The sequence below is a fragment of the Hordeum vulgare genome, chromosome 5H (assembly GCF_904849725.1).
Source record: "Hordeum vulgare subsp. vulgare chromosome 5H, MorexV3_pseudomolecules_assembly, whole genome shotgun sequence".
Taxonomy (NCBI): domain Eukaryota; kingdom Viridiplantae; phylum Streptophyta; class Magnoliopsida; order Poales; family Poaceae; genus Hordeum; species Hordeum vulgare.
In genome coordinates, this window is record NC_058522.1 from 336,861,901 (window position 1) to 336,877,037 (window position 15,137).

Genomic DNA, 15,137 nt, shown 5'->3' on the forward strand with positions numbered 1-15,137 from the left:
AAGTGGCAATATCTCAAATATACACATTTTCTGGGCTTGTAATATGCACATAGCATATTACTCCCCCATAATGTGATAACCCAATATTATTAACAAGTGGAAAATGAAAACCAACAAGAATGGACCATTTAGAATTTGAATTTCTCATGAGTAAGACATACCACATAGAGATTGGATAATCTTGAAATATCAATACTAACTGGTATTCCTCATGTATACACATTTATAGGACCGTGAGGTGCCCAAAGCACATCAATGAAATGCTATGCTTATGGTTTGGTCTTGTCCATCACATCATTCTCGTAATGATGTGACCCCGTTATCAAATGACAACTCATGTCTATGGTTAGGAAACCTTAATCATCTTTGATCAACGAACTAGTCTAGTAGAGGCTCAGTAAGGACACGGTATTGTTTATATATCAACACATGTATCTAAGTTTCCAGTCAATATAATTATAGCATGGATAATAAACGCTTATCATGAACAAGGAAATATGATAATAACCACTTTATTATTGTCTCTAGAGCATATTTCCAATATATACGGACGTGTCGGGGCGAGTCCACTGACAGTCCCCAAGAAGAAGGCAATTTGCCTCCTCCACAATCACAAACCCCAAAAATAGATACCCTACCTGATACAAACCCATGCATACTACATACTAGATCAGAGAAAAAGCATAAAAGCGCAATCCGGACATTGGACATGCATTTAGTTCATCCAAAAGGGCTAACAGAGTTCAAATCAACCTAAAACGAAATTAGATTAACTAAAATATAAACATAGATAAGGGTGCTGCCCGGAGTTCACCACTTCTTACCCGTGCCCTTGCCCTTGCGGTCGACGAAGCGACGGTCCATGTCTTCCAGGTAGGCGTGTGAAGCGGGAGGATCATTGTCATCATTCGTGGTGGTGGTGCTGCTCTCTTGAGGTGTAGCCGGAGAGGCGGCGAAGGAGTCGGCGTTGCTCCTTGGAGTGGGGGCAGCCTTGGCGGCGGTGAGCTCCCTCTCCCTCATAGGCGCTCAAACGCCTTCATCCCGAGGCGGAGCGCCTTCGTGCTCTTACGACAAGCGCCACACGTCATACTTCACCACAGTCAGTGAGCAACGCATGACTTCGCAGAGGAGCGCATCCTCCGGGTCGACGAGGACGGAGCATGCGTGCTGGCGGGGAGACTCAGGCTCCGTCGCCACCGCGTTGCTCGCCTCGGGCCACCTTCGCCTCCGACTCCAGCATGCGCATGCGCACATGAGTCGTGGACACAATCACCCACCACTCTCACGGGGGTGTAGCCGCCGGATGGAAAGGGGACATGCCCGCCCTGCTTCGAATCTAGAGCGGCGCGAAGTGGGTCGGGCGAGCTCGACCCACATTCCATCGACGTGACACGAAGGAGCCGGCGGATGCGGTGGAGCTTGGGCCTCCTCCGGTTCCAAGGCGCGAGCATGTGATGATGAGGCGAAGCACGAGCTCCTCCTCGTCCGACGCATGGCTATTAGATCTGAAGTCCTCCTTGACGAGGCCGTCCTAGTCTGTGGGATCCGGCTCGCTGCCAAATACAACGCCGGAGTGGGCCATGGAGGAGACGAGGGGATGGATTTAGAAGCAAGCGAAGAGGATGAGGGGAACATAGAGGACGAGTTGACTAAAAGAAGTGAGGGGTTTGATTAGGCTTCACCCGACGGGGTGGGTTTTTGTGAGGACATCGTTGGGCGCGACGCGAGTCCTAACAGGCCAATCACGCATGACGGGGCATGCCCAAACGTCCCTGTATCTTCCTCATATATGAGCCGATATGGAGAGTGCGAGTCAATCAGGGCGTTTGGGCCGGATATGGGTTGCTCGGCTCGGTAGCATTTTCTCGTTTGGGCACTCATTGGGCAGCCCGTCCAGGAGTTTGGGGCGGGTAGAGGGGGTGGGGTTTCCAGTTGTATATGTTCTTAAGTATTTCAAATTTGTTTAGAAACTAGTTAGATGATATTCGTCATAAGTTGAATGGGTCATATCCATGTGTGAGTTTACGCCATTCCTTCGGCAATATTCATATGTGATCATCACTATAATATGTGGACATGCAAGTGCTTATGACCTTCAATGCAGCTGTTTTTAGCTGTATAAAAACGGTTACACGGGTTCATTCAACTAGTTTGACTCGCGAGCCATTTGTATATTTTAAGATCGTTTTGTTTTAGACTCTGATAAATGCCACACGTGCGACACAAAGCAAGTCTGTCGTGATTCTTTTATGACAAATGTAGTCATGCGAGGATGATAGCTTTAGTTGTGAAGCTGTAAAAACGTAAAATTAGTGTTATTTTGGGCCACACGTGTGGCACTTATCATTTAGTGTTGGTACTTGATTTGAACTTTTGTTTTCATAGTACTATTTAATAAACGGTTTTGCTAGAACTCATCTAGCTAAGTTATAATTATGTCTCATTCATATTTTATAACCATCGAATGTGATACTTTAAGATGCATGTATGTTGATATGATTGTATCTGTTTTTATTTTTATGTGAATAAAATCAAATTATATCACATCTACTGTATATGAGTTGCACTCTCTTTAATAAAATGGCTGTGTGATGGACCGGGTATTCCCATTCTCGAAAACACATGGTGTATTTTTTTAAACTGCTAAATGGGGCATTTCACTTCAAGGCCAGACGGACCGCCCTCTCCAAATTTCGAGTTCCCGCTGGGCTGCCGATTCGAACGAAAAAAGAACTTCCAGACAAATTCAATTCCCCATCGCCATCTCACATCCCCATTCCCGACGCCACCGCCTCCGACGACGACTCCGGCGACGGCCGCATTTCCGGGGAGATATACGCATGGACTCTCCGACGCACATCCCCGCCGCCGCCGGATCCGGTGAGTCCCCTCCCTCTCCCTCTCTCTCTCTCCCTCTGCGCGCGCGCGATTTGATTCAGTTATCCAACGGGAATCTTGGTGGGCGGGGGACCTAGAACCTAGGTTATGCGTCTGCGTGCATCTCTGCCATTTTTAGCGCAACCAAATTTCCCTCGTTTTTACTTGGTCCAAGCCGCTGTTATTGTGGGTCCATCTGTTCGGCTTCACGCCATTCAGCGATGAATTCATGGGTAGTAATTCTAGATTTCTGATTTGGCACAGATTCTCCTCCACTACTTGAAACTTGTGACAAAGAGAATACCTATCAAGACCGCAACATTGTCTCCGATTGCCCGATGCTGCACAGGGAGGGTGCTGTCTCTACTAAAAGGAAAAAGAAGCCTGGGGGCTTCAACCTCAGGAAGAGCATAGCATGGAACCCTGCTTTCTTCACCGAAGAAGGTGCGGTAGTTCTTTTGCAGATCTTCATGCCAGACTGGGCTGGAGCTAACAGGTTTCATAAAGTTTGCAGGTGTTTTAGATAACATGGAGCTTTCTGTGCTCAGTGGCTCGCAAATGAAGGCAAACAGGAGCCCTGGCTCAGGGGTTGGTGGTATCACTTCCCCATTGTGTAGGTTTGGGAGATCTGGCAGTTCATTCGTACCGAAGGAAGTCGCGGAGAACTCTCATGGAAAATTGCTTGTAAAGTACCGAAGCGCCGAGAACAAGGGGAGGAAATTGTTTTCTCCTGCAAAAACTAATGAGTGGCATGAACAGAGAGAATTTCCGGTCAGTTCACCACTAAGCGCATAGTTCACTTGTGATAGTGGTGGACACTAATAATCATGCAATAACATTGCTCTTTCTGAAAAATCGCAGGGAAGTCAGGATAAGAAATCAGCACGAAGCATTCAAAATTCAATACCACGGTCACCAGCAGGATATCCATATCCTTTGTCAAGTTTTAAGATATTTGGACAACCCTCAGTTTTCTGTTACCAGCAGTAGGTTTAACTTATCACCAATACTGCAGCACATAATCTAAGCCTTGATAACTTTACATATTGTTAGTCTTAACTTAGTTATACACAGAAGAAGGTTCTCAACTCGAATGCTACAGGTCAAATGTCAAGAACACCAAAAAAGTCATTTCAACCTTCTATTCCTATGGTCCCTAGAAGTACCTCATCCACGGCAAATATTTCCAAATCAAACAGAAAGCTACCTCCAGGTATTTTTGTGTGTATGGTTTTTAAATGAAGCTGAGTTCTTGTGAACTCAGGGATTATTTTCACTTAACCTCCCAGTCTCTATTCAGCTTATTTTATTGCATTCTTGTATGTTAATACAACTGACTAGCTTATCATACTGCTAATTTTCAGTTAAGGTCGAGCACTCAAGTAGAGTCGAGGCACTCCAGCTTGAATCAAAGATTAAGCCTGCACCTTTGATTAAATCCTCTGGATCTACCACGGAGAAGGATATGGTGAGTGCTTGCACTAACTACCTTCTTAATATGGTCAAGTTTCTATGCACGACTGATATTTCAAGCAGAGTCAGTTTTATCCCTGAGTTTTCGTCACTCCATTAGATAAAACCAATGCTCAAAAATCATCCGATTCAGCGATTTATCGCTACTCGGGGGGTGATCGATACGATTATGCCTATCTTCCCCATTTGTCGTTTGGGCCGATTTATCACTCTGACAAGCGATTCATCTGGAATCTACTGGTAAATTGGCCTATTCATATCACTATGTTTGCAAAAACTATGTTTATTTGTGTTTTGGGGACTTTGTTACGCAATATGTACTGTTGTCCTACTTTGTTTGTCATTATACGAGGATTCAAAGGTTAGGAATCAAGGTAACACTTCTGTCCAATATTGTATTGGTGTTGAATATAGCATATTTTAGTATTGGGACCCTGGGATTTGCAAAAAATGACCGATTAATAGGTGGCCGATAAAATTGATTAATCGGCTGATTTCCGATTAATCTCTAATCCCGAGCTGACCGAGACGATAACGATAAGCGATATCCTCAACATTGGATAAAACAAAGTCTAATGTATGCTACTGAAAGTATTTGAAAACCATTGTTGATGCTTACAGTCTAAATTTTCGAACTGTAAGCAGTTCATTGTACATATATATTGTACTTCCTGATTTTAGAACCCATGGCTTTAGATTTACAAATCTTGATTTATGAAGTTTTCGACCATCTCAGATATTGTTTAATTAAGCATAACATCTTTTAAGTATACAATTTGATTAGTTTACTCATTTGAGGAAAAAAATCAGTTGAATATATCATCTGGCATTCAGCATGCTTGCAAGAGAAAACTGGCATCTAGACTAACATTTCAAATATAAACCTTACCTAAGGAGACAAAACTTAGGGCTGACCTGACTTTTTAGAATTTCAAGTGTTACATAATAAAGTTTGCATCAACATTTGGAAAATTTATCCACAGTCTTGTTTGCAGTAATGAAGCATACCTATTTCTTTCGCAGGCGCCTCTTGTTACAGCTACCCATGAAGAAGGGAATAGTTCTAGAAACTGTTCAAGTGTTTCAAGATATTCACAAAATAATCCTTCCAGTTTTGTTGGTGTCCCTGCACCAACTTTTGCTAAGCCATCAGCACTTCGCATGCCTTCACCTTCAATTGGTTTTTTCTCTCAGGTAGCCTGTTACGCTCTTTCATACCTAGGCCCTGTTTGGTTTCAATAAGTCAGGTGACTTAAAACTAATGATTTATAAGTCACGCCTGTTTGGTTGTCATGTGACTTATAAGTCACCTTTTCATGCAAAAGTGGGTGACTTATAAGTTTTAAGTTGGGGTGGAGCAACTTATGACTTATAAGTTGGGGTGACTTATAAGTTGGGTCTGTTTGGCAAAATAAGTCACTTTTTTCACTTTTCAACTTATAAGTTGGTGACTTATTTGGAACCAAACAGGGCCCTAGTCACATGTGGTGGTTTTACATCTACACCTGTTTCAGAATGTGCCTTTTTTCTCTATGGTCTAGTTCATTGGTGTTATTTATTTTTGTCTCTAATAGCGCGATTATTCTACATCTACTTTGAGTAATAAATAGATACGTGATTCTATGTGACGTTCTTGTTTGCATATCTCCAAACTTTGCAAACAACAACAACAACAACAACAACGACATCAACAAACCCTTTAGTCCCAAACAAGTTGGGGTAGGCTAGACTCATGGTTCGGGCACATGGATATTAAGCTTCCACGCACCCCTATCCATGGCTAGTTCTTTGTTGATACTCCAGTCCTTCAGATCTCTCTTTACGGACTCCTCCCATGTCAAATTCGGTCTACCCCAGTCTCTTTTGACATTATCAGCACGCTTTAGCCGTCCGCTATGCATTGGAGCTTCCGGAGGCTTGCGCTGAATATGCCAAACCATCTCAGACGATGTTGGACAAACTTCTCTTCAATCGGTGCTACCCCAACTCTTATCTCGTATATCTTCATTCCGAACTAGGTCCATTCTTGTGTGGCCACACATCCATCTCAACATGCGTATCTCCGTCACACCTAACTGCTGCACATGTCGCCTTTTAGTTGGCCAACACTCAGCACCATACAACATTGCGGGTCGAACCGCCGTCCTATAGAACTTGCTTTTTAGCTTTTGTGGCACTCTCTTGTCACAGAGAATACCAGAAGCTTAGCGCCACATCATCCATCCGACTTTGATTTGATGGTTCACATCTTCATCGATATCCCCATTCTTCTGCAACATTGACCCCAAATATCAAAAGGTGTCCTTCTGAGGCACCACCTGCCCATCAAGGCTAACCTCCTCCTCCTCATGCATAGTAGTACTGAAACCGCACCTCATGCACTTGGTTTTAGTTCTACTAGGTCTAAAACCTTTTGATTCCAAAGTTTGTCTCCATAGCTCTAACTTCCTATTGACCCCCGTCCGACTATCATCGACTAGCACCACATCATCCGCAAAGAGCATACACCATGGGATATCTCCTTATATATATCCCTTGTGACCTCATCCATCACCAAGGAAAAAAGATAAGGGTTCAAGGCTGACCCCTGGTGTAGTCCTATTTTAATGGGAAGTCATCAGTGTCGCCATCACTTGTTCGAACACTTGTCACAACATTATGGTACATGTCCTTTATGAGGGTAATGTACTTTGCTGGGACTTTGTGTTTCTTCAAGGCTCACCACATGACATTCCGTGGTATCTTATCATAGGCCTTCTCCAAGTCAATGAATACCATATGCATGTCCTTCTTTTGCTCCCTGTATCTCTCCATAAGTACCAAGAAAATGGCTTCCATGGTCGACCTGCCAGGCATGAAACCAAATTGTTTTTTGGTCACGCCTGTCATTCTTCTTAAGCGGTGCTCAATGACTCTCTCCCATAGCTTCATTGTATGGCTCATCAGCTTAATTCCACGGTAATTAGTACAACTCTGAACATCCCCCTTGTTCTTGAAGATTGATACTAATATACTCCGTCTCCATTCTTCTGGCATCTTGTTTGCCTGAAAAATGAGGTTGAAAAGTTTGGTTAGCCATACTATCGCTGTTCCCGAGGCCTCTCCACACCTCAATGGGGATACAATCAGGGCCCATCGCCTTGCCTTCTTTCATCCCTTTTAAAGCCTCCTTGACCTCCGATTCTCGGATTCGCCGCACAAAACTATCTTTTGGGTTTCATCTGCATAAGAGTGGCTGAGTTTTGACGTTGGCTCGCCCAAGCCTATCACAACCCTCCTCCTTTACCCGGGCTTGGGACTGACTATGTTGAGACAACATAGGCGGAGTTCAAGCTTTGCAAATTCGTTTCCTGCAAATGTATGAAAGATAGATAGTGCTGATATCCCAATTTTGTGGAAGATATCTCCTTTGAGAGTATACATTTGGAGTCCTTAGTTATTCTATATGGAGTTGTACATAATTGCATATGTAGCATATAGGCTGATATGGCAGTTGCTTGAAACAAGAGATGATCATGCTACAGATGCTACTTACAATTATTTCATAAAACAAAACTCAACCAATCAGGCGCTAGTACCTGGTAGCATTGTTTGTAGAAGAATGTCGGAGGCAGGCAGTCTGTGAAACAAGTTTTGTCCAACGGAGTTGATCCCTGGTGGGTGGGTTGGTGGCGCTCACACACCGCCCACCAACTGGGCAACGCTCAGTTCTCACTTATAATTCCATAGGCAGAACTTAACCATGCAGAGATGCTCAGTAGTTAGTACTGATTCGAATAGTGCCGTTTGGTTCAACTGTGAGAATGTGAAAGGCAATAGTTGTGCATGCTGTTGGTAAGTTCCTTGCCGCACGGATCCACCAAGTGAAGGCTGGGTCAATGTGGACGACTCGCTTGTTGCCAGTGTGGATGCCGTTCTTCGTAACCACCTGGGAATGTGATTGCAGCAGCCGGGTGCGTCGTTGAGAGATGTCATGTTACCGAGGAAGCTGAACCTCTGGCGTGCCTGGAGGGAGCTTGCGTTGGCGTGAGTCGCTCTGTTATGCCCATCAATATTTAAAGCGATTGCAGGCAGGTTGTCTCAGCTCTGAAGTATGGAGGTCAGGACATGTCGAGGCTGGGTGCTATTATAGTGATATTTGACGCGGAGTTTCATCGCTTCCTGATTCTCCTGATCAGAAGAGATCAAAACCTTGTAGCTCTTGAGATTGCTTCTGTGTGTCTGTCCGGTACTGGAGCCATGTGGAGTTCCCAGGTGCCGGACCAGATTGCTCCTGTTGTTGCTACAGACTGTATTCACTGAGATTGCTTCTGTGTGTCTGAATAATGATTTCTTTTGCCCTATAAATAAATAAATAACAATTATATGTCTGTAAGATAGTATGGATTTTCTTTCTCTTCTGAAATCTGTTGGCTTGCCTTTGTCACTTAAATTCTCATTTTCTTGAGATGTTTCTTTTGTGTTTGGTTGAAACTTTATTTCTTGAATATTGCCAAAACTTTACTGGTTGACTGTTCTTTTTTCAGAGAAAAGCTCTTGTGTCACATGACGATGCTACTCAAGGAAATACATCATCACTTGTAAAGCCTCCTAGATATAAGCAGCCTGAGCACCTAAAAAACAGACTCTATCAGGCTTCTGTGCTGAATGGTGATACCGCACAAGCAAATGCGAAGATCTGCTTTACTAGGAATACTTCATCACTTGTAAAGCCTCCTAGATATAAGCAGCCTGAGGATTCAAAAAGCAGACACAGTCTAACACCGCAGCTGCCAACCAATTGCCCTGCGGCTTCAAAGCCTCTTGTGCATCCTGTAACCAATCAGAGCACTCTTGACACTTTGGTCTCTTCATTACCTGTTCTAGAGCATGCTAATGTGTGTTCTGGGAAAGAATCCTTGTCAAAAGGTGCAATAACATGCTCAGCATATTCAAGAAATGCAAATAATCAACCAACACGGAAGGTTGATTGCTCGCCTGCTGGAAGTGGAGATACCACACCGCCATTGAGTTCAGAAAAGAAAGGCGCTTCCAGAAATGGTGTGCTAAATGCATATAGCGTTGCATCACATGTAGAAGAAATGGGCATTATCAACAGAACTGGACCTGATAAGGATTCCTACTCTCTTAGGGCTATTTGCTCCTCAACCAATGAGCATGGTGAGGATTCCTGTTCTCATGAAGCCATCGGCTCCTCAATGAACCCTATTGCTGCGATTAGATTGTCATCTTCTAGCATTTCTTCTCAAGTGTGCTCCCTTAATGATCTCAGTTGTCAAAGCAAGTCAGACAGTTGTGCTTGTTTAGCAATTGACTTGAAAAATTCTCTTGCCGGAGGAAAAATGGTCGCAGTTTCTTTGTCAAAAGACAATAGTTGCACTCCAGGTTCTGACTTCTTGCGAGAGTTTGATTCCTGCAATCAACAGAACGCTGAGTGTTCCACTCTAAAGAAATCAGTAGAATCTACAACTTCTGCGGATCAGGTGCCACAATGTGGTAATCCACTTGATACAGAACCAGCTTTATCTGACAGCACAACAGATTTGCATGGTTCTTTGTGTAGTGAAGCGGAGCCTAATTCAGCAGAAGAACCAAATACTGATGGTGGAGCGGAGTTTGGCTCAGGTAGTCCACCAATTGGCAATGAACTTCAGCAATTAATTGAGTGTGACCATGACCATGATTATAGGAGTACAGAATCTTCCCCTATACAAGTAGCAGCGCATGTGCCTTGTGCTGATTTTAGTGATTCGAAAGAAGTCTGCAAGACAGAAACTCATGGTTCATTGGCAATGGAAAGACGGCCTGCTTTGTTGGACGAACCCAATACTGAAGATGATATGGAGCTTGACTCGGATAGTCCACTGGTTGGCAAGGAAGAGCTGTTAGTAGAGTGTGAGAGTGACCATGATAATAGAAGTACAGAATGTTCCCCTATGGAACCAGCAGTACCTGCGCCTTGTATTGATTTTAGTGATTTAGAAGAAGTCACACTTGACTGTAAGACAGAAACACATGATTCTTTGGCAGTGGAAAGACGGTCTGCTTTATTGGAAGAACCAAATGCTGAGGATGATATGGATCTTGACACAAACGACTTGTCAGCTTTAGAGGATGCATCACGTATAGGGTATGCCTGCACCAAGTGTATCGAATGCATAAAGTTAAGTGGCTTCAATTGCATAGCGCATTGATTGTGTCTCGTTCTTTTCTTTTGCAGAAAGAACAAGGCAGTGCACAAGCCAGGCACAAATACCATCCTTAAAGATCATCTAAAACAACTGGTACCATTTTCGGAAGAATGGCTTGCTGCCATGGAGGCTTGTGGGGAGGTCAGTTTACTTGGATACCACTGCTTTTCAGACTTAGCATTTATATGAATTTGGTCCAGGTGATTATCTGAATTTTGTGTCCATGTGATGTTCTACATACAGCTATAATGTGCCAAATCTCTCCCCCCCTGAGCGACAAACATAATTCTTTAGTTTTCTAGTCCTGTCTCTGTATATTAGTTATGATGAATTTGATCAAGCATCTGCATGCCATATAACTGACAGTTACAAGTTTCTCCGAGTATATCACTATTTTCACCACAATGCTTTTACCTGACGGGTAAGTGAAATACATTTTAACAGGAAGTTCTGGAACAGAAGAGTGGAGCTGTGCAAAATTCTCCTACGGACAAAACTACCCCAGAACCAAGTCCGTGGTCACCGGTACGTTCCTACGTAATTGCAAATATGGAAATCATCTTCCCTACACATGCATCAAGTGGTGCTTTAATATTTCCTTACTCCTTAGATTTAGATGTATAGTTCTTATCAGAAGTTCCATCGTTTTCTTTTCTGAGGATGAGTCGATGCACTTTTCCTTGCATTCCTTATGACTTCGTTCAAGAGTTTATGCATGTGTCTTTTTGTAGGTTAAACGCAAAGCTCAAGATGTTGGTCCATTTGACTGTACCAAGTACTCCAAAAACGTTCGAACATCTGACACTCCTTAACCTGCACTTCACCTTCTCCATCAGAGAGCAGACACGCTGTACAAAGTCACGCAGAGCTCAGCTCGGAGTGCTGTCACTCCTGTGATCTACCACTTGATCTTTTGTCCAATCCAACAGCCTCGTTGAAGTGCTTTTGTTGTCCAATTCAACAATCTTATTTCGCTTAATCAACGCTGTTGATATCACACGCCACAAGCAATGCTTGTGTGGTAAATAAAGAGATAATTTCTTCTTCTATTTCTTCGGAATCCTCAGTTAGTAGCTAGCTACTAATCGGTGTTTGGACATTATGCCTGACAAGGTAAAATTTCTTACTATGTCTGAATGTAATAGAGCGGGCAACATTATGGGATGGAAGATTCATTCATACTACAGGGTAAAATTTCCTTACTGCCATTATGTGATGATGGTTGATGATAGTATGATAGTACAACAACAGCATTATGTATGTACTGGTGTCTGTCTCTTTGCGACTTTGTAATTGTCAAAACTTTTCCGGGAGGAGGGAGGGGTCTCTACTCTAGCTGATCGTCGTCGCCGCCGTCGCCGCCGACGAGGGGCCCGACCCGCCACTCGCTGCCATAGTAGGAGTTGGGCAGGCCGAGCCAGAACTTGAATGCCTCCGCTGCGCGCTTGCGCTCCCTCCGGCGGTCCTGCCTGGCCTGCGACGCGTGTTTGCTGGTGAACATCCTCGAGTGCATCTCGATGTATATCTTCTTGTACTTGGTCTTGTTGGGCGCGATGCCGTTCTCCTCCATGCACGCCACGATCTCCAGCGCCTTCTTGAAGAAGGCGCCGCGCACGCACACGTCCGCCAGCGCGTCCAGGAGCTCCTCGTCCGGCCTCAGCCCCGGCTTGCCGTTGCCGCTGCCGGCCTCGCACCGCTCCTTCACCTCGTTCCACAGCAGCAGCGCCTCCCCCGGCTTTCGGGCGACGGCGATCCCCTTGGCCAGGCTGCCGTAGGTCGCCACGTCCGGCTGCACGCCGCTCTCCTTCATCCTCTCCACCGTCTGCTTCGCCGTCTCTAGCATCCCCTGCTGGCAGTACCCCTCCACCAGCATGTTCCACGCCGGCCTGTCCACCGTCACCCTCGGGTCCTTCTCCATCTCCTCGAACACATTGTGCGCCACCTTGGGCTGCCCCGACGCCGCGAACGCCTTCATCAGCGTCGTGTAGCTGACCGTCGACGGCGCCACCCCCCGCGCCCGCATCTCGTTGAACAGGGCCAGCGCGCCGGCGCTGTCGTCCATCAGGACGCACCCGTCGATGAGGGTGTTGTACGTCACCACGTCCGCCTCGATGCCGGCGTCCGTCGTCATCTCCTCCAGGAGCTCCCTCGCCCTGCTCATCTGCAGCTGCTGGCAATACCCCTTGATGAGCACGTTGTACGTCACCCGGCTCGCCGGGACCCCCGCTCTCGCCATCTCGTCAAGCACGGCGTGCGCGCGCTCCATGTCGCCGGCCGCCGCGAGGGTCGACACCACCGTCGTGTACGTGACGTGGTCTGGCCGGCTCGCCGGCATCGTCTCCCCCTCTCGCCGCATGGCGCGCGCCATGGCCACCACGTCGTCCACGCGCCCGGCGTTCATGTACCCCTTCATCAGCGTGGTGTACACCCTCGAGTTGGGCGGGTACGTCCTCGACAGCAACGGCACCTCGCTGCCTTCCTCCGGCTTTGGCCCGACAATGTCCTCGAGCACGTCGCTGTGCTCGTCGACGACGATGACAGCAATGCCCTTCTCGTCGTTTCCTTCTACTGCGACATGCCTGAGCAGGAGGCAGACGTCGCTGCGGCCTTCCCGCATGGCCTGCACGATCCTCTCCGCCGTGGGGATGTCGCCGAAGCCGACGTAGGCGGCGACGAGGGAGTGGAAGGTGGTGGCGCAGGGGGCGATGCCGGAGGAGAGTATCCGCTCGAGCACGCGCGCGACGAGGTCCCGGCGCCCGGCGCGCGCGCACATCTTGATGGCGACGTTGTAGGTGAGGGCGTCAGGGGCGGCGCTGGGCCAGCTGCGCATCTCGTCGAACAGCTGGCGGAAGCGGCGGCAATCACCGGCGTCGGCGCAGGCGCTGAGCACGGCGTTGAACGCGGCCGTGTCGGGGAGCGCGAAGGACGGCGAGGCGGAGTCCGGAGCGCGACGGAGGTGGTGGAGGACGGCGTCGAAGAGGCGGAGCGCGTGGGCGGGGCGGAGACGGGAGATGGCGGCGGTGTAGGCGCGGCGGTCGGGGAGGAGGCCACGGCGGAGCATGGAGAGGAGGAGGGAGTAGGCGAGGTGGGCGCTGCCGGAACGGGCCGCGGCGGAGGCGGCGAGGGAGAGAGAGTTGGCGTCGAGGAGGTTGAGGCCGCCCTGGGCGCGGAGGCGGTGCAGCAGGCCCGCGGCGCGGGAGAAGCTGTGGGAGGACGTGGACCTGTAGGAGAGCTGGGCGAGCAGGCGGGAGGCCGCGGTGGGGGACTCCGGGAGGGAGGGGGAGGCGGCGAAGAGGCGGTAGGCGGCGTCCGTTTCTCCGGCGCGGAGGAGAGCAAGGAGGGCGTCATCGTCTTCGTGTGTAGTGGAGAGTGGTGGGGCGGGAGAAATGGACGAGTGGAGGGTGTGGTGGTTGCCCCGCGAAGTGGAGGAGGCGGTGGTGGGCGGCGAGAATGGCGGCGGGGCGGGGAAGGGGGCAGCCGGAGGGCCGGGCTGGGCTTGGAGGCGGGGCTTGCCGTGCCCGTGCAGCATGATGGATGCTCCGCTCCGCTCTGCTCTGCAGGAGTGGGGAGGAGAAGAGGAGAGGGAGAGGGAGGGGATGACGCTGACGTGTTAAACCCTGAGTGTCTCACACTCGAATGCAAAAAATCCTTTCCTCTTTTGTTTCTCCATGTGGAGCCTCTTCCAAATCGTGGCCGAAGCTGTACCAAGCTAGCCTCACTCGGCCTAGTATCATTCAGAGCCCATTGCTTCATGGACCGTGGGGCTGGGCTTACGGTGGAGCCGTGTACTCCTGTTTTTTTTTAAAAGACCGAAATAACTAATTAAAGATGTCGTTTGCAAATGTTTTTTTTTGCGACGAGTCCTTTGCAAATGTTAATCTCAAACTTCTCTGGTGATGACGAGTGATGCAGCCTATGTGCATCACTGTCGTCAGTACGGCTGCGTTTGCTACTTTGTTTTTCTACCATCTTTATAACATTTTACACTTGTATTATAACAGCCTACAACCAAATACATACGCAGGATTGTATTTTCATTGGGCTTCCTAGCCTCCATTTGGAATGTTGTTTTTCTCCCACCCCTGTTACCTGGCTGCCATAGCCCAGGCTTTCAAAAACACAAACTTTCAACAACAACAGACTTTCAGCAACACATAGTGCACTTTTAACAACATAAATTTTTAAATACACACATACAGACTTGAAAACAGCATAAACTGCACTTCCATACACATTGCACATGTATAAAATGAGCTAATTATTTTATTTATAGAACAGTACCACAACATAAACAAAAGATAATATTTTTGCATTCATCCATTTGAACATAATTCCGATAACTCATAGTGCTCAAAATCATCTGTTTAAATTACAAATTTATTGAGGCATACTTGTCTCGTCTCGTCCGCTGCTACATAACCAAAGTTAGGACTCGCAATTGTTCAATCATTATGCATTTAGACATAAAGTATTTTAGGTTGATTAATCCTCGACAATAGTTAAAGCAGTGAAGCAGCTTCAGGACAGAAGAATAATCCTTGAAAACAAGACATATCTGACCAGGCTAGCAAAGAGCATCTGGATAAGTAACAAGAG

The 15,137-nt window shown here is 47.0% G+C and overlaps 2 protein-coding genes across 2 annotated transcripts; one reads left to right on the plus strand and one right to left on the minus strand.

Annotated features, from left to right (window-relative positions):
* Positions 1 to 2,701: 2,701 nt before the first annotated feature.
* Positions 2,702 to 11,801, plus strand: LOC123395926. Its single transcript, XM_045090950.1, has 11 exons — positions 2,702 to 2,880; positions 3,142 to 3,321; positions 3,392 to 3,648; positions 3,739 to 3,806; positions 3,948 to 4,090; positions 4,242 to 4,345; positions 5,374 to 5,544; positions 8,877 to 10,480; positions 10,571 to 10,682; positions 10,986 to 11,066; positions 11,273 to 11,801. Exons 1-11 carry the CDS (start codon positions 2,841 to 2,843, stop codon positions 11,351 to 11,353), a joined length of 2,841 nt encoding a protein of 946 aa, XP_044946885.1. The 5' UTR covers positions 2,702 to 2,840; the 3' UTR covers positions 11,354 to 11,801.
* On the minus strand, positions 11,724 to 14,165 carry LOC123395927 (pentatricopeptide repeat-containing protein At3g09650, chloroplastic). The gene has a single exon (XM_045090951.1). The coding sequence runs from the start codon at positions 14,068 to 14,070 to the stop codon at positions 11,869 to 11,871; it is 2,202 nt and encodes a 733-aa protein (XP_044946886.1). The 5' UTR covers positions 14,071 to 14,165; the 3' UTR covers positions 11,724 to 11,868.
* Positions 14,166 to 15,137: the final 972 nt, after the last annotated feature.

Excerpts from the sequence above, each read along its gene's own strand:
- LOC123395926 (XM_045090950.1), top strand. The coding sequence starts at position 2,841 with ATGGACTCTCCGACGCACATCCCCGCCGCCGCCGGATCCG. Across the intron at positions 3,649-3,738 it reads ATGAACAGAGAGAATTTCCG|GGAAGTCAGGATAAGAAATC; the intron begins GTCAGTTCACCA and ends GAAAAATCGCAG. Across the intron at positions 10,683-10,985 it reads CCATGGAGGCTTGTGGGGAG|GAAGTTCTGGAACAGAAGAG; the intron begins GTCAGTTTACTT and ends ACATTTTAACAG.
- LOC123395927 (XM_045090951.1), bottom strand. The coding sequence starts at position 14,070 with ATGCTGCACGGGCACGGCAAGCCCCGCCTCCAAGCCCAGCCCGGCCCT.